Here is a 22577-nt window from a genome sequence, read left to right on the forward strand (position 1 = left end):
TCTGACCCAACCCAATTTGATAGGGTTATTATTAGGTTTCGGGTGGATCTAATTTTTCAAGTTTAGAAAAAACTTGATCAAGATATAATTATCAAAATACCCTTTATATATAATGTTAATTTGAATATATATAATAATAAAATTTATATTAATATTATATTTAAAAATTAATAGTATCATTAAAAATAAAAAAAAATATTTCATCTTGATAAAAATATAAAAAAATAAAAATTTTAACATGTTTGTATAGTTTTCGGGTTAAGTGAGTAAATTAATGTTTGATTTCGACTCAAGTTGAAATCGAGTAATGTTGGGGTATATCACGTTAGGGTCGGGACGAGCAAAAAACTGCTCTGCCTCGCCCAATTGTCATCTCTAGCTCGGACTTTCTTCGAGCTAAGCCCAAAGAGAAACAAAGTTAGGATTTGGATTGAAAGCCCATTGAAATCCCTCATCGTGTCCTTTGTTCGCGATCTATTCAAAAACTGTGTTTTTGGCTTTTGGCGCTGGTTTCATTTGAGCTTCATAATCACACACAGCTATGGTAAATTCTCATTTCTTGCATTAAAGATACTTTAATCACACAGTCTAAAATCCAATGCTTTTCAAGCCGAAATCAGTTCGAACCCACTTTTTTGGGTTAATTTTCTTCCAAAATTATAAACGAAATCTCTGGGTAAAACCCAGTCATCGTTATGGCAAATACAATGAAGAAGACGATGATGATAAAGACCCAAAGCTTCGAAACACGAAAGAGAACCAGTTAGACCATTTTTATTTGTATAAGAGCAAAGGCCAACATTTGCTCACTAATACACGGATTCTCGACGCTATTGTTCGAAGATCGAACATAAAGCCTACTGATACCGTCTTGGAAATCGGACCCGGGACGGGAAATCTTACTGTCAAGCTACTGGAAGCTGCCGAAAAGGTTGTCGCCGTTGAAATTGATAAGAGGATGGTGGATGTTCTTCATAAACGCGTTGCTGAGAATGGGTTGCAAGAGAGACTCAATGTAAGTTTTGAAAAAAGAAAAAATAAATGTGAAGTGTTTGATGAAATGCCTAACAGAAAGTTTCAAGTTTTAATTTTTTTTAGGAAGTAGTCTTAAGCTTTGTTAGGTGCTTATTTTGCTTTTACTAATTGCACCAAATGTCCCAAATTATTGGCTAGATTTGAAAGGTCTCTAAAATTTTCTGGATATGACGTGGAACATGACAAGTGTATGTAATTATCGCAAGAACAACATGAACTGCTTGAATTTGACTTTGGCGTGTTAGATATTAATTTTGAAATGACATAAAACATGACACTTACGTAACTATCGTATGATATGCATGTACCGCTTGAATCCGACCTGCTAGTGACCTGATAGAGGTAAGATGCTATTAATAATTTAGATACTATGTCGAACATGACAAGTGTATCTAACTATCATAAGAACCGCATGAACTGCTTGCTTGAATTTGACGTGTTAGGTGTTAATTTGGATATGATGCGTAACATGACATAATATGTTACTATAGTGTATAGTGCATGAACGGCTTGAATCTAATGTCTTAATGGCCAGATGTTATTAGTAATTGTTTTTATTACATGTAAAAGAAAAATCTTTGTTTACAGGTTATATGCAAAGATGCAATGAAGGTTGAGTTTCCTCAGTTCGATCTTGTTGTGGCCAACATTCCTTATGGAATATCTTCCCCTCTCATAGCTAAATTGGTTTATGGAAGGAACCCTTTTAGGAGTGCAACATTGCTTCTTCAAAAGGAGTTTGCACGTCGGTTACTTGCTGAGCCCGGGGACTCAGAGTTCAACCGGTTGGCCGTGAATGTGAACTTGGTAGCCGATGTAGAATTCGTCATGGACGTAAGCAAAAGGGAGTTCCTTCCTTGCCCGAAAGTCGATTCCTCCGTTGTAATAATCCGACCGAAACCTGAACTCCCTGATGTTAATCTTAACGAGTGGAGAGCTTTCACAAGGACTTGTTTTGGCAAAAAGAACAAGACCCTTGGCGCTACCTTTAAGCAGAAGAAGAAGGTGATGCAGCTACTGAAATTGGCTAAAACAACGAGCTTGAATAAAGAAAATCCTCCGACGGGGAATAACTACGAATGTGATGAGTCTTACGATGGCAAATACGAAGATGAAGATACCGATGGTGAAGAATGTTTTGCATCCTCTACCTCTGATCTTGAAATGAACTTGTTTAAGGAGAAAATTGTTGGGATTTTGAGAAAAAGTGGGTTTGAAGATAAAAGGCCTTCAAAGGTGAGTAATGAGGACTTATTACATTTACTCTCTTTGTTTAATCAAGCTGGAATATATTTTCATGATCATATTAAACCAAATGATTTAGGTAATGCAAATGCTGCTTATCTTTCATAGCAGCTTCATCATTCTTATATTCTTTGTCTTGTTATTGTTTCTCTCTCTTTAGTGTTTCACTAGCTTTAGTGACTTTTGCATGTCTGCTAGAGAAATACACCCACAAACTAGAAATTGCACCAAATTGTTGTATAGGAAGAAAAAAATATTGGGTTGGAAAGTTTGTTCAGGGAGTGCAAAATGACTCAATCGATTGAGCTAGTCGGTTTCAGTTTTGTCAGGTTAGTTTATTCGGTGTTGTTTTAGGTTGGTTGTAAAGGTCGGGTAAAATGGTTAAGTCAGTTCGGTTTTCAAAACCGAGTTACCTGAATTAATCGACTTTAAAATATTTAAACCCAACCCATATTCAAATATATTACTCAAGCCTAAACCCAAAATAAATTTAATATATCCAAATATATCATTTAAACCCAATACCAAAAAAACATGATAATGTAGGTTAAGTCGACTGACCAACTGTTTCGGTTTATTCTGCTTTATTCATATAGTTGATCGGTTTCGATTTCTATTTCTAAAAAATTGAAGTTAATAAAGTTGATTTTCAAATTTTTTGAACCAAATTGACCGAACCGTCCGATTATTCACCCTTAGTTTGTTCAATGGCTGCTTAAATAATTATGAGTTTTTAAAACACGAATTCTGATGGTTTAGGCTAGTTTAACTATTAGCTTTTACGCTATGCGTAAGTTGTGAAATTTCAATAATGACTAAAAGTAGCTATTAAATTTTTTAAATTCTACTTTTTTTAAAATCTTACGCGACAAACATAAAATCACATGTGATGTAATACCAATTTGTTATTTTCACATATTACTTAAAAAAAAAAGTTAATATGTTTAATAATTGTCGTTTTATGGTAATACTGAAATTTCAAATTTGAGAAGTATAAGGACTAAGAATGATTAAATGAGAAAAAATAGACTAAATCTATAATTTTACTCAAAGTACGTAACTAATAGCAAAATTTAATTGAACGAATTTAGCTAAAGATGTTCATGGCCCAAGCGACTTGCCCCACTCAACCAACTTTGGCCAAAGGCTCACAATTTTCAATTTTGGTCGAACCCGTTTTAATATCTATAAATGATAAAAATAATATAAAAAAATATGGTAAAATTAATGAGATTAAAATATGGGGGTTAAAATCCATAATTTTTGTAAAATACAACAACTAATAGCAAAATTTAATCTTTTTTAATGAGTTCAAGTTCAACCAACAAATCCAATAGTAAAACATTATAACTACAAGTTGACAACAAGATGCCTTGCCCCCTTGCCCCAAATGGTAAAATTGCTTTGAATTCCCTTTAAAAATTTTAAAATTATAAATTAATGTAATGGTAAAATTATACGTTAACTCTGCAAGATTTTAAAATTTCAATTTAACCTTATTGAAAATACTTAAATAATATGTTAATACGATGATAAAATTATACTTTGACCTCTTAAAAAATATAGTTAAATGTTAACTCCCTTAATCAATCAACCACTTGATTTATTTCCTTTTTATTTTTCATTCGCTATTTATCTAGAAGGCAAAATACGATGTGATCAAAAACGCGTCCGGAGCCGTATTCTAAACCTGCCCTGGAGACAAAAACATTATTGAAAGAGGACAATACCACAAATGTTACTCTCACAAAAACCAGAAGACAAATATGATCCCCTCAAGCAAATGGGGGGGGGGGGTGGGGGTAGACTATATGATCCCCACTTTGCATTCAATATTGAAGGACCAAAAAAATGGGTCCTCAAAAAGGACCTACAGTGCAATTAGAAAAAAGGGATGGTGACATAAGAACTAACACCATAACACACAAAGAGTCCCATCCCACCACCTTTCTAAAAGATCATTGCTTAGATATGTAGTTGTACAAATTCCCATTCCCAATAGCTCCTTTTTGGTGTGGGGATAAAACTTCCAAAGTTTGTGTTTGGTCATATCTATCCAATTGAGACTATATATATATATAAGAGATATTCATGTATATGGTGTTTTCATGGGGATGGGCCAAAACTATTGGTAGTTGCATAAAGGGGTGACCTTGATTGGTAGCTTCTTCTTCATCTTAACTGTTGGAAAGTAGATAATTTCATCCTCTTGTGCAACCCATCTGCATATATATAAAAGAAGTTAAAAAAAAAAAGGGCTGTTTTTTAAGTTCTGATAGATTGTAAGAGATGGTTGTTGAAGGGGGCCGGCTCTTTCGAGATAAGCCAGCGAAGTGTTGATTTAATGGGTCGATATTGTTTCCAGTGAAGGGGGTTGCCCCCTAATTCTATTGAAAGTTTGAGTGGCTAAAGAGATGTTGTGTTCATAGAGCAGGAACAAGTAGTCGAGACGGCTAATAAGGATGAGTCGTGCACTTTTCACATGGTTTCTCACATAGAAATATCGTATTTGCACTTGATGAGATTAAAATCCATGTCCTATTATTGGATAAGTAGTAACATTCCTACCCAACAATGCCTTATACACAATAGGTCATGAGTTCAAATCTTACCAAAAGTAAATATGAGATTTCATTAGTGGGTAACCATCCAACACGCATTGTCTGTCTTGTCAGGCACCCCAACGAAATGTTCCCATTCTGTGAAGCCACCTCTTCAAACACCCAGACTCCCAATAAAATTAAGAGACAAAACCCTTTGTCGAGAACAATACTAATCCATTGAGGGATCAACTAACCCTTGGTAAACAAGACTTTTAACAAACTTCTCTTCACGGAATCGACCTTCCCTCAACAATAATAAATCTGGGTACATTGATGGATTCCGATGACACCTATCTAGCATGGACAAAGGTGATTAGTGACCAAATATAAAAAAATTACCTGTAAGTGGTGACAAGATGGTGAAGGAAAATTGAAACTTCAAGCCTTGATAGTTCTAAACCAGGGCAAAGCCTTTGGCCACCTCCAAATGGTGTAAAACTATTGTTATTAGCAGCAGCTCCAATTTTCTGCAAAAAATAAATTAAATATAGAGAATTAAAGATGGAATTACATAGCTAGAACTAATTTTTAAAGCTAACCTCCCATCTCCATGGTTCAAAAAGATATGGGTTTCTGTAATTTTCCTCATCCATATGAACTGAAATAAAAGAGGTCAACACACACCATCCCTTTGGTATTAAATAACCTGCAAAAAAAAATAAAATCTTCAGATAATTTCTTTTAATATTTATGCAAATTCAAGTAGGAATAACAATACCCGAACCGCTCGATGAATTTCAAAACGAGCGGATTTTTTTAAAAAGTGGATACAAGGTGGGGCCAGATAGAAATAACTCTAAAAAATGATCCGGTGACTCTCTCATCCGTACAAATGGAGCAGAGTAAGATAGCATGAGCGCATCCAATATCCATGAAAGTGATAGCGATTTTCGAGATTATACATCTATAGTCTCATGGTGAAGTAGAACGTGTCGTCTGTAAAGTAATGGTGAATTTGACAACTTTTTCCCTACTCGTTCCGCTCCATTACCATTCCTACTTCAAAGAAATACAACAAATAAAACTACATACCTTTAATATCTATATCCTTGAGTGCTTTCCTCCAAACTCCATTGATGATATTTGCCATTCTAAGAGTTTCACTTATAACCTACCAAATAGAAATATACATAACAAATTCATTCATATATATATATATATATATCTGCAGAAGGAAAGGTTAAGAGAATATTTGAGACTCACATTTTGAGTGAAAGGCAAAGACAAGTAGTCAGTCCAACTATAATCTTCACCAGATTCCTTCTTTTGCTTTTTTAATTCCATGTTCTCCTCCTTCACAATATATTCTAAAAAATTAAAACCCAAACATAAAACCTTGATTTTTCAATGAAAAAAGCCAAACCCAATGCAATTTGATCAAGTAAAAAGGGTATTGTACAGACTTTAGAAGTTAGAACTGCCACCCATATCTTTACTTCTTTTACATACCTTCTTTAAAACTCGTGGTTAATATCTACCCTTTAATTAACTTCGAGAAGGCGGATGATTCGTTATTGAGAGAAATTTTAGTATAAGAAAAGAAAAAGGGTTTAATATAAATTTTAGTCTCTAAATTTTTTTTTTCATTTTAATACCTAAACTTGGGATAAAAGTATCATGAAAACCCTGTATGAGTTAGATTGCAATCTGCTCTCCCTACTTAAAAATTTAAAAAAATTAGTCATTTTACGTTAGATTAAAGAGGAAACTGGTCTAATAAAAAACTCCATACGTTTCCACTGTTAAAGATTGGTCATTGTATGTCAGGGTGAAGTACATGTGGCACGGCATATATGTGGTTACTCTATCAGCCACGTTAGTTTTTTACACTACAAATGGATGGAATTTTTACTAGAAATGATCAATTTACTCTTGAGCTGATATACAAAGACTAATTTGCTCTATTCAAATAAATTTGCTCTTTGAACTAATGTGCAAGAGGCTGGTAGGCCCTGACCCCTCCTAAAATGAAAAAAAAATTCATTCAGACCCCTTTATAATTTATAAAATTTTAAATTAGTAATTATAAATTACACTTTGACCCAAAAATGATAAAAAAAATTTAATTTAATATTTTAAAAATCATAAAGATATAGGCTATTAAAATGGTGAAATTACATTTTTATTGTCGTAAAATATACAGCCCCCCCCAAATTCTGGCTTCACCCTTGGAACAAAATACAATCTAACTCCTAATACAATAGTTTTTATAATACTATTACCTTAAACTTAACAACTAGATTTATTTTAATTCCTAAACTTGTATTTATCAAAATTTGATGACGTAGTACATACAGGGTGGGTTTGGATGGATAGTGCGTTTACCTGCTGTTAGTGTAAAAACAGCCGTGGCGGTAAGATTAGATATTGTAATGACACAGTAGCATAAGACAAAAAGTAAGCTAAACGCACCGCACCGTACCGCACCGCACCCAACCGTCCATCCAAACCCACCCAGAGTGCCATATCATCTGACTTCTACATACGCCACATCATTAAAATGGACCTAATTACGAATTTAAGGGCCTAAAAAGTATATTAACCCAAAAAAAGTTGCAGAGTACTCTCTCTCTCACACTCCAAAGTATGGTCTATTTTTTATGACAGAACATGGGACACGTAGAATCTGTCTCCTATCTATTATCCAATGAAAAATATAGTTAAAAAGTCAAACGGTTAAGAAAATGATCCTAGCCGTTGGATGAAAAGAAAAAAAAGGTAATCATGGTTTTTTTTTATGATACGTACCATCAACTGCTGTAGAGCAACAGGGCAGCCACTGAGGAATTTGACAGCTAAGGTCATAGCCATTGGAACAGTCTCTTCACCAGGGATCATCATCTCTATAATGTTCCCACTGATGAAATCCAACGGCAGGGATTGCTTGATCTGATCACTTGATGGTTCTTCACTGCTGTCACGTAACAGCACGTCAACTGCATCCTTGGCCATACCCTTTTCGTCTGTTTCTTCCTCCATAGCTAATTTCCTCTCTTCCACCATCTTTTTCACCACTTTCAGTAACCTTTCTTTCGCCTAAAGGAAGTTTAATGTTGAATTTGATATTCGGACAAATGACATTAAGTGATTTAATGAATGTAGCAAATCTAATATTGGAGCCAGGCTGAAGTACCAAATCGTATAATTAAACCTTAACAAAACGAAAGCTAAATGCTACCCACATATATATGCTCACCTTGAGAGATTTATACAGTCTAGTCCCTGGCAATTTGATAGGTAAGCAAATCAACCCTTTGATGAATTCCTCAAATTCACTCCTCAAAAACTCCAAATCTTCACCCGGACCGACACCCATCAACACTTTCACCAAGACCTCGAATGTTATCTGAGATAAATTTCCATCAACCAGTCACGTTCATACATACATAATGAAAAAAAATTGTGATTTGAATGCTACCTTTTTGGTTTCTTCTTGAACAAGTAACACCTGCATGTGTTGCCAAGATCCCAGTGTTGACACCACTGAGCTTTCGATGTGAGCTGTGATACGGGTTTTAAACTGTGGGGATCTTAAGAAACCTGCAATCAGTGCATGGAGTCGTTTTTGAAGATTACCATTCACTTGAAGGATGGAGTGTTCACCAAGTAACTCAGTAATGGATTTAGGGTAAGCAGGGATGAAGGTGTTGCCATGGTTCTGCAACACCACCTTGTTTACGTCGGGATCTGTGGAAACAATGATGGGTGTTCCCAATAAATGTGTTTTGAATACCTTCCCATGCCTGCAAAAAAAAAAAAAAAAAGGGTTTGTTTTGATTTGGCTTTTATAGCTTCATTGATTGAAAAACACAGGGTCTAAAAGTGGAAATAAAATGGTGGGTGGAAAGGTGAAAAAGGGTTAATATAGTATTCTTTTTTCTGTCTACTTTGATACCCGAGATTGAAAACTAGGTCTATCTTAGTCGTTGAACTTGGGTTCCATAAAAATTTGATGACGTGCCATCAAATTTTTACATTAGTCAAGTTCAAGGTAAGTACTAAAGCAAACAAAAAAAATATAAATGTCAAAATTGACCTAATTGTCAAGTTCAATGACTAAAAGTTAGATTAAACCCAAAAAGCAAAAAGCAATGGAGAACTTTTAATCTAGGTTCATTTTGATGCATGTATTTTTTTTCCACTTTGGTACTTAAACTTGACAACTGGTCCATTTTGGTCCTTAAACTTGAATTCCGTCAAAATTTTTATTATTTGTCATCAAATTTCTACATTTGTCAAGCTCAATGACCAAAACAGACCTAACTATTAAGTTCAGGTACTAGACAAAAAAATTATAAGTATTAAAGTGGACCTAATTATCAGATTTAGGGACTAAAACTTATATTAACCCAAAAAACAATGAAGAATAGGAGCCAGGGATCAATGCCTGCAACCGGTATGGCAATTGCCCATATGGTTCGTACTTACAAACTTTAATGGCTTTTGTCTTAATTCAACATTATTTTTTTAAAATACTTATAAAAAACCCTCCAACATTTTAGACCATGTCACCTTCCTTTTTGAAGCCATGGGAAGTAATTGCAGCAGGTATCTGTCATTGCTCATTAATGGAGAATTTCTTTTTGGGACATATATCATTTAATGTAAAACAAAATATATTGTGTTGGCTATGGTGTTTCATTTCTTTAGGTTAAAAAATGTAAAATAAAAAAAAACTTTTTTGTCAAAATTTACTAATTTGACATGTAAAATAAAATATAAGGATTAAATCTCAAATTCTATAAATGTATAGGAACTAATAAAATATTTTAACTTTTTTAATAAGTAATATTTAGGGCCTAGTCATTGAACCAATATTTCCAAATATATTTATACCTTTTAATGAGTAATATTTTAAAAAAATCACAATTATCTATTTTTATACAATGGGGTCCCTATGTATTTGATATTATCCTATTTTATTTCAAAAATTTAAATAATCAATAAAAAAACTTTATTTATCCTTTAGAAGAAGATATCAAAGAAAGGGTAGAATTTTCCTTTCCTTGGACTATGTAAAAATATAGAAACCTACTCATACAATAATGTCAAAAATAATAATAATAATAATAATAATAAAATTTTAATTTAAATTGTTTACCCCACAAGTTTATGATTTTTAGTTTGGAGTTGCATGTTGCATGATTTGATAGTTTTTCAAAATACCTATCGGAGTACATTAACTAATTTTCCGCATTTTATAGGTTCATTAAGGGAGTAAATGATGGTCACGAGCTTTAAAGTTGCTCCATACCCAAGATAAGAATTAAACTCTCGACCACTGGTTAAGGTAGGGGGAATTTTTGCTATCTCACTTAACTTCCGTGATTAAAGAAAAATCATTAAGGCAGTAAATGCTGACCATGAGCTTTAAAGCTGCTCCATTCCTAGAGTGAAAATTAAACCCTCAAACATTGGTTAAGGTAGGAATAATCATTTCCATCTCACCTAACCCCCATGATTAGAGAAAAATCATTAATGGAGCAGATACTGATTACGAGCTTTAAAGGGTGAGAATTAAACTCTCGAGACGTTTACTATCTCACTTAACTCTCGTGACTAAAGAAGAATCATTCTAATATAAAATTATTATATTATAATGATGATATAAGTATTTCTAATAATTGTTATAGCCATGCATGTCATTTTAATTTGCAAAATTTTGCTACAAAATTATAAGTAGGTTTCTAATCATAAATATAAATATAATTTATACAAATATCGAAAATAAGTAAAAATAAAATAAAAATCAGATATAACACTTATTTAATATTAAATTTGAATATTTTAAAAGGAAAAATATATAATTTAATTTTCAGTTTTAAAAAAAATTAAAAATGGAACTCGATTTTTCAACTCTAAATTTATTCGAAATTCAATAAAAATAAATAAAATTTCGAATTTAAATATTATAAATAAGAGATTAGAAAAGGAAGAAAAAAAAAAAGAGGTGAAGGGAAAAAAAGGCTTACAAAAGCTTGCGTTTGTCCATGAAACTGACCGGTTGAGAACTATAACCAGAAGCAATGAAATGAAGGGTTTCACCAATGAAAGGCCAACCCAAGTTCCCTTTTGGCACTACACCGCCGCCGCCGCCGCCACTGCCACCACTCTTGTTGGTTCCTCTATCTTCTTTTCTCATCATCTTCTTCATTTTGTACCAAAACCAAACAACACCCATCAAGCTAATGATGATGATCAACAACCCCATATCCTCTTTTGATTCAAAACCTTCGCTCTTAACTATGTATAAAGCCATGTGAGACTATATATATATATACATGATGATGATGATGAAGAAGGAGGAGGAGTAGGAGTCGGAGTAGGAGGTGTTTGAGAGAGAGAGAGTGTGTGTGTGTACTTTGGCAAGTCAATATAATATAAGGGGATGAAAACAAAAATGAATAAAGGTGGCTAAAAGAAGGGTGAAATTCTTGGGAGATCCTTGTATTTTAGGGACTATATCAAATTAGTCCTTCTATATTAAAAAATCAAATAAGAGTTGATATTTACATTTAATATAATTGTAATTGAAAAAAATTAATTTCATACAATTCTTACAATACAGGGATCTCTCGGGTAATTTAACCTCGATGGGGATTGAGAGATTTGGAAGATCTAGAGGGGGTTGCACTTGCACCCCTCGTATCATTAAATGAGTTGTACATATTGGGTGGCACCAAAATTGCTCCACGCTTGTTCATTGTCTTCTCTTCGTTTTGTATATACATTGATAGACCCATGCTTTTGCTCACATAATTAGATGGGAAATAGGTTTAATTATAAATTCAATCCTTCTATTTTATAAAAGTTGATAAATTAATTTTTTATAAAATAAACTTTAATTGCTTTTTTTCTAATTTTTAGTAAAAAGATTTAATAGCGTTATCGATTAGACTAATTTCTCAATTTTAATCAAATTTTGGTTAGTTTTTATTTTATAACATAAAAGGATGAAATTGTGAAATTGTGGTTTCATTGCTAAATTTGAATGAACTTCCTTTTTTTATTCTTTTAAGTAATACAGTTAACCCTTTAATTATTGCAAAAATCCATAATTGGATACACAAATGTTATTTCCTTTTTTTAAGGAATTTTCTTTTATAATCATTAAATTCATAGTTATCTTCTTCTCAAAATGGAGCCATATGGACCATGAAAAGTGAACAACTTTTCCATGGTTGACACTTGTTACCGACGTGTTCAAAAGTGGGAAGAAAATAAATTTTAAATGAAAGCCCATTGGGCCTATAGTAGGTGCTCGGTCCCGACGGTTTAATTATAATTTTAGTCCCTCTATTATGATGAAATTTAGGATTTGATATTTTTACTTTAGTTTGATAGAATTTGATCCTCTATAAGTGACATTAAATAGGGCGGAGTTTGGTTCGGTTTGGTTGCGCTTTATTATTTTCCGAACTTTCTGTGACAACTCGATTCTCGATTCTTTCGTAATAGTTTTGGGTTTTAGGTTTTCGGATTTTATTCTGATAAAATGACTTTTGTATACTATTAGGTAAAATTTAAAACAATCAATAACTCTTAAATAGTATTTTTTGAAAATTAATTTTTAATTTATATAGTATTTTAAAGTTATTTTTCACTATTTTAAATATAAAATCGTAAACAAATTAAAATTAAATAAAAATGGGATTTAAATTTTTGGTTTTTCTCTCTCTTTGAAAAGAATAAATTCTGAACATACCAAAAGTACATTAACTTATGTAATATTTTAAGGCTAATTTACCAAAAAAAGCCCATTTTTTTAAAAAATTACGGAAATGGGCCGATTTTTTAATTATTTACCGGAATGGGCCGTTTTCTGCGAAATCGCGGCCACGTCAGCGCGATGTCGGGGTACATGACAAGAGATCGCGTCCACGTCAGCGCGATTTCCCGACGTAGCGTTGTACCGGGGACGCGATTTTGACGCTGATTTTACGTTTGTGTTTTCTGGCTTTTAGGGTTTAGGGTGCAGGCTTTTTAGGGGTTAGGGGTCCCGGGAAAAGAAATTGTGAAATCGTGGCCTCGTGGACGCAATTTCGCTACAGTGGTCATGTAAGAAATAATTTTTTTTGACGTTTTCTGAGCAAATAGTATAAAATCGCTGATACAAGGATGCTATATTGGGCAGAAATTGTGAAATCATGCCCTCGTGGACGCGATTTCGCTACAGTTGGTCATGTAGGAAATAATTTTTTTTGACGTTTCTGAGCAAATAGTGTCAAATCGCGCCCTCGTGGACGCGATTTTGCTACAGTAGCAAGTTTGGGCTGAGGCTATAAATTAGGCAGAAAATGTTCCACAGAATGCATAACTCACAGCAGAAAAATTTTAGAGAGGCTAAGAAACTTAGAGTTTCAAAATGAGTGAACGTATTAGTGCTGTTATTTACTACGATGGTGAGGTTTGCCACACCGAGAATGGTGTTGTTTTTTTGTCGGAGAATACGGTGCGACTGTCATTTAGCCAAAACATAGATTTGACAGAACTCCGTAAAAGAATTAGGCGTAAAATCTTCGGAACGACGCCAATGAAAGTTCTGTCAATGACGTATCGATTTTGTTCTTCTGTTGATCCAGTGACATATGACTCGTTCGATATAAAAGGTGCTCGTAGCTTGGAGGCAATGGTGCAGACTCATCTTGCTAGCGGAGCAACTTATATTGAGTTATATGTACAATTTACATCGCCAACTGATGTACTTCCGTCCGGTGTTCGAGATGTATGCTCGAGCATATCGGATTCTTTCAATTTCGGTTGAATTTTCATTCAGATCGGGGAAGGTTGCACGTAACCAGCCCATCTCTACCTTAATTACCTCCATCCATTTTATCCGGATCAGCGCCCAAAAGCTCATAGCACACCGCCTCCCAATTGCTAGATTGGGCAGACCCGGTCACTGGGTGCCCGTCCACCGGCAATCCCAAATGCAGATGGACATCTTCTAGAGTGATACTGCACTCTCCACATGGAAGATGAAATGTGTGCGTCTCGGGTCTCCACCTCTCGATCAACGCACTGATCAGTTTCAGCTCCAACTTGAATCCCCGGCCTACCGTCGCCACGTGCCAAAATCCTGCTTCCCGGAGGTAGTTCTCTACTAACGGTGATTGAGGAGCATGCATATTCCGAATATTGCATTCCAATACGCGATCTTTAGCCTTTTATAACAAAAAATAAATTAATAAATATCTAAAAATACATAAATAAAAATATCTTAAATAAAATATAAAATATAAAATTTAAATTTAATACTTACCATGTTCATTTGCTCCACCGATATGTGATTCCTATCAAGACGAATCAATGATCCGCCATGGTTGAAAATATTAAAATTTTAAAAATATTTTAAAAAATAAAAATTGTAAAATTTTCTTAAAAAAATGAAATTTAATGGAAAAATAAATTTAATATGGATTTGGAGATTTTTTGAAGGAAATTGAGAGAATTTTTGAAGGGAATTGAGAGAATTTTTGAAGGAAATTGAGAGAATTTGTTTGTGAAAATAAAAGGGGTGGGGGGTTTATATAGTTTAAAAAAAATTTTACCGTTGGGGGGGGGGCCAATGGTCAATTTTTTGACCGTTGGGCACTGTTCACGCGCGCGGGCAACTCGCGTCCACGTCAGTGCGACCTGCCGACGTGGAAGGAAATCTCCTGTCAAGTTCCCCGACATCGCGCTGACATGGACGCGATTTCGCGGAAAATGGCCCATTCCGGTAAATAATTAAAAAACCGACCCATTTCCGTAATTTTTAAAATAAAGGGGCTTTTTTTGGTAACTTGGCCATATTTTAACCCATTGCAAAAGATCGATCCTAATTTTTTGGCATAGTGAAGGGACTAAAATCGCAATTAAACCTAAACTGGAGTTGTCTTCATCATTCTTCAATATTCTCACCACCCACCCACTGGTTCTCTCTCCCCCTCTTGTTTTTCATGCAACCTTTTATAAACTATAATGAGAATATATAAATACACACACACACACACAATCTTTTTAGGGGTAACAATTTAGAGTTTTACGACACCCAACAACGAAAGTTGAACTGTGTTTTGTCTTCGGTTTTGTCAATGGATGGCTGCCATTTTGCCATGGTTATGAAAGCCTTTAATAAAAGTCAAAATAATAAAGCAAAAAAAGGTGGTCCGTTGTGATGCATGTGAACCATGTGGGGAGGGGTGGGGAGGGGTTGCAACTGCAATGGAGGCTGGCTATGAGGGGAGAACGTGCGGTGGTGTGGTTACATCCACTTAATCACTACATATATTTCGTGATTGGTCTCGTGGTTAAGGAATATTCACTCGTAAAGGGGCGAATCCAAATATTCTTCTAGTAGAAAACGGAATTTAATTATATTTTTTTATGAATTAAAATATAAGTTTATTATGTATTAATATATAATTTTATCTTTCTTGAATAGATTAAAAAGAATTTTTATTTTATTTTTAGGGGGGCTAAATGCAATTTTACTATTATTAATTTATAATTTCTTTATTCATAAGAGGACTGAATTGAATTTTTATATTTTAGAGAGTTAAAGTATAATTTCACTATATATTAATTTATAATTTCTTTATTTATAAGAGGACTGAATTGAAGATTCTTCATTTGGGCCCCTTAGATTCGCATTTGCTTAGACTCAAGCGATAGCTAGGAAGACGAAGCATGAAGTTTATCTTTGGCGATCAAAATTAAATTATAGAACTTTAAAGAAATCAAAGTACAAATTTATCCTTGTATATGCATGTTATTTTAGAATTTTAAAGGGATTAAATTGAAATTTTTCATATTTGGGGAGCTAGAGTAAAGTGTATCTTTCATTAAACTAATTTATAAATTTTAAAAAATTCAATGGGACTAAAATAATAATTTGGCATTGGGGGCCTTTCCTTGTGTGTAGTATATATCTCTATCGTGTATGCAAGTACTAACCCTCTTATGAGGGGCAATATCATGAATATAGTGGAATCATTCAATACCCTTTTATTTAGAATTTTCTTTTCATGTAGGTTTTACGGTTTATATTCTGGGTTTGTCGCTACTCTTTTCAATAATATAGTCTCCAAAAATTCGAACATACATTCTCTTATCGGGAATACAATTTGTTTTACCATTGCACCCAATAATGATTGGTACTATGATTTAGATCTTAAGTTAGTTTCTTTCATTGAATTCTCGAAATATCATTATCGTACTAATATTTTTTTTTGTTTATTTAACTCTTAGTTCAAGTGTTAAATTCCAAACTCATATTTGAAATAGGGTATATTTAAAATATATAGATCAAATTATAAATACGCATATTTATATTACTGAGACTTTGGCAATTAATACAATGATACAAGCACCTATATAATTTGATTATATGCGGTTATATACGGGATAAAGTAGCATTTAGTCCATGCCAGTAAAAATATTTGGTAAATTTTCTCAACTTGGTCCCTGAACTTATATTCCGTTAATGTATAATGACGTGGTACTCTGAGATTGTGTTACATTATTGCACCTTAACAAAATCTAAATTGAAGAATCAAATTGAGAAAATTTGTCAAACTCAGAGATGAACATGGACCAGAAAAAACCCAAGGACTAAAATGAAAAAATATCGAATTCAAGAACCAAATAATAATATAAATTGTAATGTCAACATCAATTTTTATGATGATTTTGTGCTATGGCAGACGAGGTGGATAAATGTCATGTCATCTTTCAAGATAAAAACAACAGCTACCATAGCACTAGCCATGGTAAAGGTAGGGCCTATGAATATCCTTTTCTACTTTCTAGTACCACACATTAGCCCTTGATATCCCGGGACCAATTCAGGAATATTCTATCAAGAGTCGAGATGTAATTAAAAAATTTGGGGATAAAATGGTTTAAATTGAAATTATATTTTTTAAAGGAGACCAAAAATGCAAATTTTTATTTAATTATTTGATTAAAATGGACTCAATTGAAGTTTTATATTTTGTGAGGGGCTAAAAGTGAAATAAGGCCATTTGCTGTTGATATGAATGCAATTAAGGAACAAAAGGGAAAGAGAAGGAAAATCCGCAGCCATGATTTGCTTTTTATTCCTTTCTTGTTATTGACATATTAAAAGTGTTTAATTACATTTTTAGTCCCTCTACCGAGCTTATATTTGGGTTTTAATCCTTTTATCTTAATTTGTCATAGTTTGGTTTCTTTAGTTTTACAATGTTATTAGTAGGTCTAAATTAATAACAACTTTAGTTGTTGCTACTCAAATGATGACATAAATTAAAAAAAAAAACCCTAGTATTCGATTGACATGGTTGGTTGGATTTTTCGAGACCCTAACCATGGTCGTTAAAATAAAACAAAATTGTTCGTTGAATCAATTGAACCGGGAACAGGTGATCCAACCCATACTATAAAACTAGAGGAGGGGTCAATCGATGCAAAATCGATTGAATCAGGTAAAAAGCTGTTTGAAGCGAATTTAAGTTAGTTTTTGAATATTCAATTTTGTTGTTATAATTTGTAAAATAAATGCTTATGTTTATATTATTATTTATTTATGTTTTTCCTTATTATTTTTTTTCTAAATTTTCCTAATATTTTTAAATTTTTTATTTTTAATGATTGAATCGGGAATTGATGGTTTGACGGATTCGATTATTAGTTCGATTCTTACAACATTAACCCAAACTATGTGATTGAACAATAGTATAATAAAACTCACTTAATCACTTTAATTATAGCAATTAACAATATAATAAAAATAGAGAATTAAAATATACCAAATTAAAAGTATAAAGATTAAATATTAAATTTCAATATAGTAAAGGGATTAAAATGAAAATGATCCCAAAAAAGGAAATACAAAGAAAAGCTCCAAATAACAGAGTTCAGAGCCTACTCTTAGTATTTTTCTTTTTTCCATTGGTTGGACCAACCTAAGCATAACAGTTTAGTATAAAATGAATAGATAAAAGAAAATGACATTTGATGATTTGGGTTTAGATTATTTAAATTAAAATTTTAGAATTTCCGGGTTAGGCCATTACGAGTTTTGATAATTTAAGGTTATTTATTTGCGTCATTTCCGGTTTGATGTATTTGGGTTTTGATTCGAGATTTTTATTATTTGGGTATGTTTGAGTTTGGCTCGATTTAAATTTAGATTATTGACCTTTTAATGATCAAATCGTATTGAGTCGAGTTTGAATTTTGAATAAAATTTTCGAAATCGAATTAACATGTTTTGCAAAAGTTGTTGCATAAATGGTGTTTTCAAAATAACAAATATAATGAATTTGTATTGCAGTTTGCCAATTATTTCTCAATAGGACAATGTGAACTCTCAACATGTGATATTCCTAGAGCAAAATTTCTCTTTCAGCTTCTATATATTTGGCTCGAACTTGGACTCGTAAATTTTGTTCAAAATCTAAAAATTTGATTTGATTATTTCGAAAATATATTAATGTGAACTTGAAACTATTCGAATTTGAAATAAATTGAACCATAAGTGATCAACTTTGAAAAGATTCGAACATGTGATGACCAAACTTGAAAACCAAATCTCAAATTCGAATGATTTAAACTCAAAACAATTTGAATTTGAAATGTCACGAACCTCAAAATTAAAATCTTTTTAGAACTTGATTTGACTTAGTCCAAATTGAACCAACTCAAAATCAATCAAACTCGCCAATTTTGTTGACATATTTGGATCGGAAGGGTCACAACACGATGTTTTAATCTCATCAAAATTGAAGTCTCGAAGATACTATTGACCCATATGGGTTAAATCGAACTCATGAATTAAAACTTGAACAAGATCTATGAATTGCACATGTTAAAATCAATGTTTCTAGATTTTGGCCGGTAATTGAATTGGTTGGACCACAGATTATACATTACATTATAAATAGATCAATTATAGGAATCTGATTGAATTAGTCCATTTATTTTTAAATAGATCAATTTAATCCTGCATTATTAAAAAAATCAAATAAGGCCAAATCGAAATAGAATTAACATATATTGTTTAAAAATATTATTTACTACTTAACAGGTTAATATTTTTAAAGTTTTTATCGTTTGTAAATGAAATATTTTGTTTCCAATTGAATTGCAGTTGAAAAGAATAATTCTCAAGATATTTTTTTCTATAGTAAATGTTAACTTTATTACAATTTAAACATATTTGATTATTTTCTATAGTATTAGGACTAATTTGTTCTAGTATCTATAATATAATAATATAAGGACCTCTTAAGTACTTTAACCTATTACAAAACCGTTTTTTTTTTGGGATTTGGGCTGTGTTTGGACCAGTTCATTGGTGGGTATCAGTTTGCGATTTAACTACTCCAATCCCTTTTTTTGGATCAACATATCGATTAGTTCCGATCTATCCAGTTTAAACAACCAGAGTTAAAATAACATTATTGATGATTTCAAAAAAAATAATCCAAACTTCTAGCAACCCTAAATAATAATAATAAAAAGACTTGAAAAACTATATTATTAATCACCCAATTATTAGTGAATTTTTTTTGGGTCATCCAACTATGAAAAGTTACAAAATGATCATCTAACTATTAGTAAATTTCTTTTTGGTAACTTAATTATGAAAAGTTACAAAATAATCACTCACCTATTCAATTTTATCTTTTTTGGCCACACAACTATTTTGGATTTTTGTGTTTCTATTTTTATGTTAGCTAACTGGTGACAAAAAAAGACAAAATTGAATAGTTAGGTGACCATTTTATAACTTTTCATAGTTGGATGACTAAAAAAAACTAAAAATTGAGTAATATTTTGTAACTTTTAATAATTAGATAACTAAATAAAAATTTACAAATAGTTAGATGACTACTAGTGTAGTTTACCGTTTAAAAAACCCCGAGAATCCGAATCATCAAATCCAAAATAACCCAAACCTGAAATGGGATCCATGAAGGAACCGACGTCGTTTCATTATTGTTGAAGGAGGAGCGAAGAGAAAGGTCAATGCCTCATAAAATCGTGGGCTCTTTTTCGTTTTCTTTCCCTCTGTCGTCAAATTAGAAAGAAAAATAGTCATTCCTTTCGCTTTTTTTTTTTTCTCAAAAAATTCTCATAAATTTATGATTTTTTTTTAAAGAAAAAGCCGAGAAAAATCATATACCCAAAGCTCCCAATTAAACTATGAGCAGCTCATCCGCATCCTCTCGCAAGGTTCCTCTTTCTTCCTTTTTTTTTATCACTTTTAATTTTTAGGGTTTGAATTAATTTTTCTGGGAATTTGATTTTGTTCGTTCGTTTATTTTTGGGGTTTGAATTAATTTTCTGGGAATTTAATTTGTTGTTTTAGGCGCTGAGTAAAATTGCCTGTAATCGGCTGCAAAAAGAGCTTGTAGAATGGCAGTCCAACCCTCCTTCTGGATTCAAACATAAAGTCACAGATAATCTTCAAAGGTATACTTTTTGATTTTCATATATATATATATATATATATATATATATATATATATATATAAATACACTTGTTTAGATCTTTTAGTTCATAAAAATTAGAAAAAAGTTGATCCTTTTTTATTTTCATTGAAAAAAAAGATGGGTAATTGAAGTAAATGGAGCTCCGGGTACTTTATATGCCAATGAAACTTATCAGCTTCAAGTTGATTTCCCTGAACATTACCCCATGGAAGCACCCCAGGTTTAATTTTCATTTGAAACCTTTATTATTATTATTATTATTATTATTATTATTATTATTATTTTATATATTTTAAATTCCTTAATTTTAAAACAAAATGCAAGCTTTTATTTTTGGTGGCAGGTTATATTTCTTCATCCAGCACCTCTCCATCCACATATTTATAGCAATGGACATATTTGTTTAGGTAATAGTTGATGTTTTTTAATAATTTTAAGAGAATTCCTCTCTGGTCTTTCCACTGATTTTCATCTTTATATAATATTATGTATGTAGAAGTGTTTTGCTATTTCTATATCATGAGCTTGCTTTCATCTTAGTTTTATCTATTTTTATATGAAAGTGATGGTTTGTATATATTTTGTTGTCTCTATTCTGATTTATTGTTACCTTTAATGCTTTCTCTTTTTTTTTACATTCTTAAAAGGATCCTTGGTTGTGTTGTGTGAGGTTATTTTCACTGATATTTGGATATATATTATTGTATCTATCTACATTTATCCATTTTGCTATATGTATGGGAAAAAGAAATTAGCAATTTAGCCTGTCTCAAATATTGTATTACAGTTGAGAAAAGAATTGTTTGCTAAGGCATGTTTGGTTTCATGTGCATATGCACGGGCTTATTATGGCACACCCACGAAGTGGTGAAAAGAATTACCTAAAAAAGCAAATTAGGGTTTGGTTGAATTGGTAAAGTTGAGACTTTGGAAACCATGGTGTCCTATGGGTTTGAGTCCTACCATGTGTTGAGTTAAATTGATTTTATATGAAATATAAAAAGACAAAAAAACCCTTCGTAGTAGTGTTTATTACTTTGTAAAAGATAGGGGGGTTTTAGGCGTTTTCTAACCGAGTTAATGTTCTATTAACTTGTGACACCAATTTGGACACATTATATATAGTATAGACATTCCTCGTTTTAACACGTTTATGTGCTTTGCCAATGTTATATTTGCAAGTAGAGTATTATTGAGGCCCCTATATTAGGAGTTAGATTTCATTTTGCCCTCGATAGTCTTAATGTGTTAAATCAAAGAGCAAATTGGTCCTTCTGTTGAAGATTGTATCCATTTGTACAGTTAAAAACCGGTGCATGTATGTCAGCATGATGTACATGTGGCATGCCATGTGTTACTAACACGCTGACTAATTTGCCTATTTAATGAGAAGAGGGGGTAAAATGCTATCTGACTACTAGTATATGTCCCCATGATACTTTTACCTATATTTACATAATTTATAAAGAAACAAACATATATAATACATGATTGTTTGATTGTGTTTTGTAGATATATTGTATGATTCATGGTCACCTGCTATGACTGTTAGTTCTATCTGTATCAGCATTCTCTCCATGCTATCAAGCGCGACTGCCAAGGTTAGAACTTCAAATATAATAGACTTTTCTCGTTGCTTTTCTTGCTTGTTCAAATATTTCAAAACTGGAAACGAACGCGATATGTCATGTCCTAAATGATATACTTTTTCTCCGTGACGTTGCAGCAATGTCCTGAAGACAACGACAGGTATGTAAAGAACTGTCGGAACGGCCGATCTCCGAAGCAGACACGGTGGTGGTTCCATGATGATAAAGTTTAATTGAAGGGAAGATCATGCCCTGCATCAATTTGTTTTTAATGACTTTTTTCATGAAAGTGATGCTTGATGCCATGTAAGCACATGAATGAGAAAACTATATATCTTTATGACACTTTTTTTTTTCTTTTTCTTGGAACAATATAGAGATTTATGATCGAAACATATAGCTAAAGATAAGAATGGGTTTTAAATCCAAGGGTGAAATTTGGGTTTTTTTAAAGATTTTTAGAGCATTATAGATGCTATAGTTATGTGCGTGTATATATATATATATATCATTAAAGCAGCTTTGGCATATACCCATAGTGTTCATGTAACGAGGTGAATATTGGATATATTGTTACAAATTGCTCTTTCAAATTTTTATTAGAGCCAGAAAAATTGATGAACTGAAAATCGATCTAAAA

General features: G+C 32.4%; 3 protein-coding genes across 3 annotated transcripts; 2 read left to right on the forward strand and 1 right to left on the reverse strand.

Annotated features, from left to right (window-relative positions):
• Positions 1-446: 446 nt before the first annotated feature.
• Positions 447-2399, forward strand: LOC105787504 (ribosomal RNA small subunit methyltransferase, mitochondrial). Its single transcript, XM_012613924.2, has 2 exons — positions 447-1015; positions 1624-2399. The coding sequence occupies exons 1-2, from the start codon at positions 599-601 to the stop codon at positions 2386-2388; spliced, it is 1182 nt and encodes a 393-aa protein (XP_012469378.1). The 5' UTR covers positions 447-598; the 3' UTR covers positions 2389-2399.
• Positions 2400-4038: 1639 nt separating this feature from the next.
• On the reverse strand, positions 4039-11244 carry LOC105787502 (3-epi-6-deoxocathasterone 23-monooxygenase CYP90C1). Its single transcript, XM_012613923.2, has 9 exons — positions 10856-11244; positions 8302-8626; positions 8080-8229; positions 7632-7919; positions 6087-6176; positions 5916-5994; positions 5423-5529; positions 5223-5350; positions 4039-4502 (listed from the first exon to the last, which is right to left on the reverse strand). Exons 1-9 carry the CDS (start codon positions 11140-11142, stop codon positions 4406-4408), a joined length of 1551 nt encoding a protein of 516 aa, XP_012469377.1. The 5' UTR covers positions 11143-11244; the 3' UTR covers positions 4039-4405.
• An 8664-nt stretch (positions 11245-19908) lies between these two features.
• LOC105787505 (probable ubiquitin-conjugating enzyme E2 16) lies at positions 19909-22390 on the forward strand. Its single transcript, XM_012613925.2, has 6 exons — positions 19909-20087; positions 20224-20327; positions 20466-20568; positions 20692-20755; positions 21861-21949; positions 22075-22390. Exons 1-6 carry the CDS (start codon positions 20058-20060, stop codon positions 22168-22170), a joined length of 486 nt encoding a protein of 161 aa, XP_012469379.1. The 5' UTR covers positions 19909-20057; the 3' UTR covers positions 22171-22390.
• The last annotated feature ends 187 nt before the right edge of the window (positions 22391-22577 follow it).

The sequence above is a fragment of the Gossypium raimondii genome, chromosome 2 (assembly GCF_025698545.1).
Source record: "Gossypium raimondii isolate GPD5lz chromosome 2, ASM2569854v1, whole genome shotgun sequence".
Classification (NCBI taxonomy): domain Eukaryota; kingdom Viridiplantae; phylum Streptophyta; class Magnoliopsida; order Malvales; family Malvaceae; genus Gossypium; species Gossypium raimondii.

Excerpts from the sequence above, each read along its gene's own strand:
- LOC105787504 (XM_012613924.2), top strand. The coding sequence starts at position 599 with ATGCTTTTCAAGCCGAAATCAGTTCGAACCCACTTTTTTGGGTTAATT. Across the intron at positions 1,016-1,623 it reads GGTTGCAAGAGAGACTCAAT|GTTATATGCAAAGATGCAAT; the intron begins GTAAGTTTTGAA and ends CTTTGTTTACAG.
- LOC105787502 (XM_012613923.2), bottom strand. The coding sequence starts at position 11,142 with ATGGCTTTATACATAGTTAAGAGCGAAGGTTTTGAATCAAAAGAGGAT. Across the intron at positions 8,230-8,301 it reads TTCAAGAAGAAACCAAAAAG|ATAACATTCGAGGTCTTGGT; the intron begins GTAGCATTCAAA and ends AATTTATCTCAG. Across the intron at positions 5,995-6,086 it reads CTTTGCCTTTCACTCAAAAT|GTTATAAGTGAAACTCTTAG; the intron begins GTGAGTCTCAAA and ends TCTATTTGGTAG.
- LOC105787505 (XM_012613925.2), top strand. The coding sequence starts at position 20,058 with ATGAGCAGCTCATCCGCATCCTCTCGCAAG. Across the intron at positions 20,088-20,223 it reads CATCCGCATCCTCTCGCAAG|GCGCTGAGTAAAATTGCCTG; the intron begins GTTCCTCTTTCT and ends TTGTTGTTTTAG. Across the intron at positions 20,569-20,691 it reads ACCCCATGGAAGCACCCCAG|GTTATATTTCTTCATCCAGC; the intron begins GTTTAATTTTCA and ends TTTTGGTGGCAG.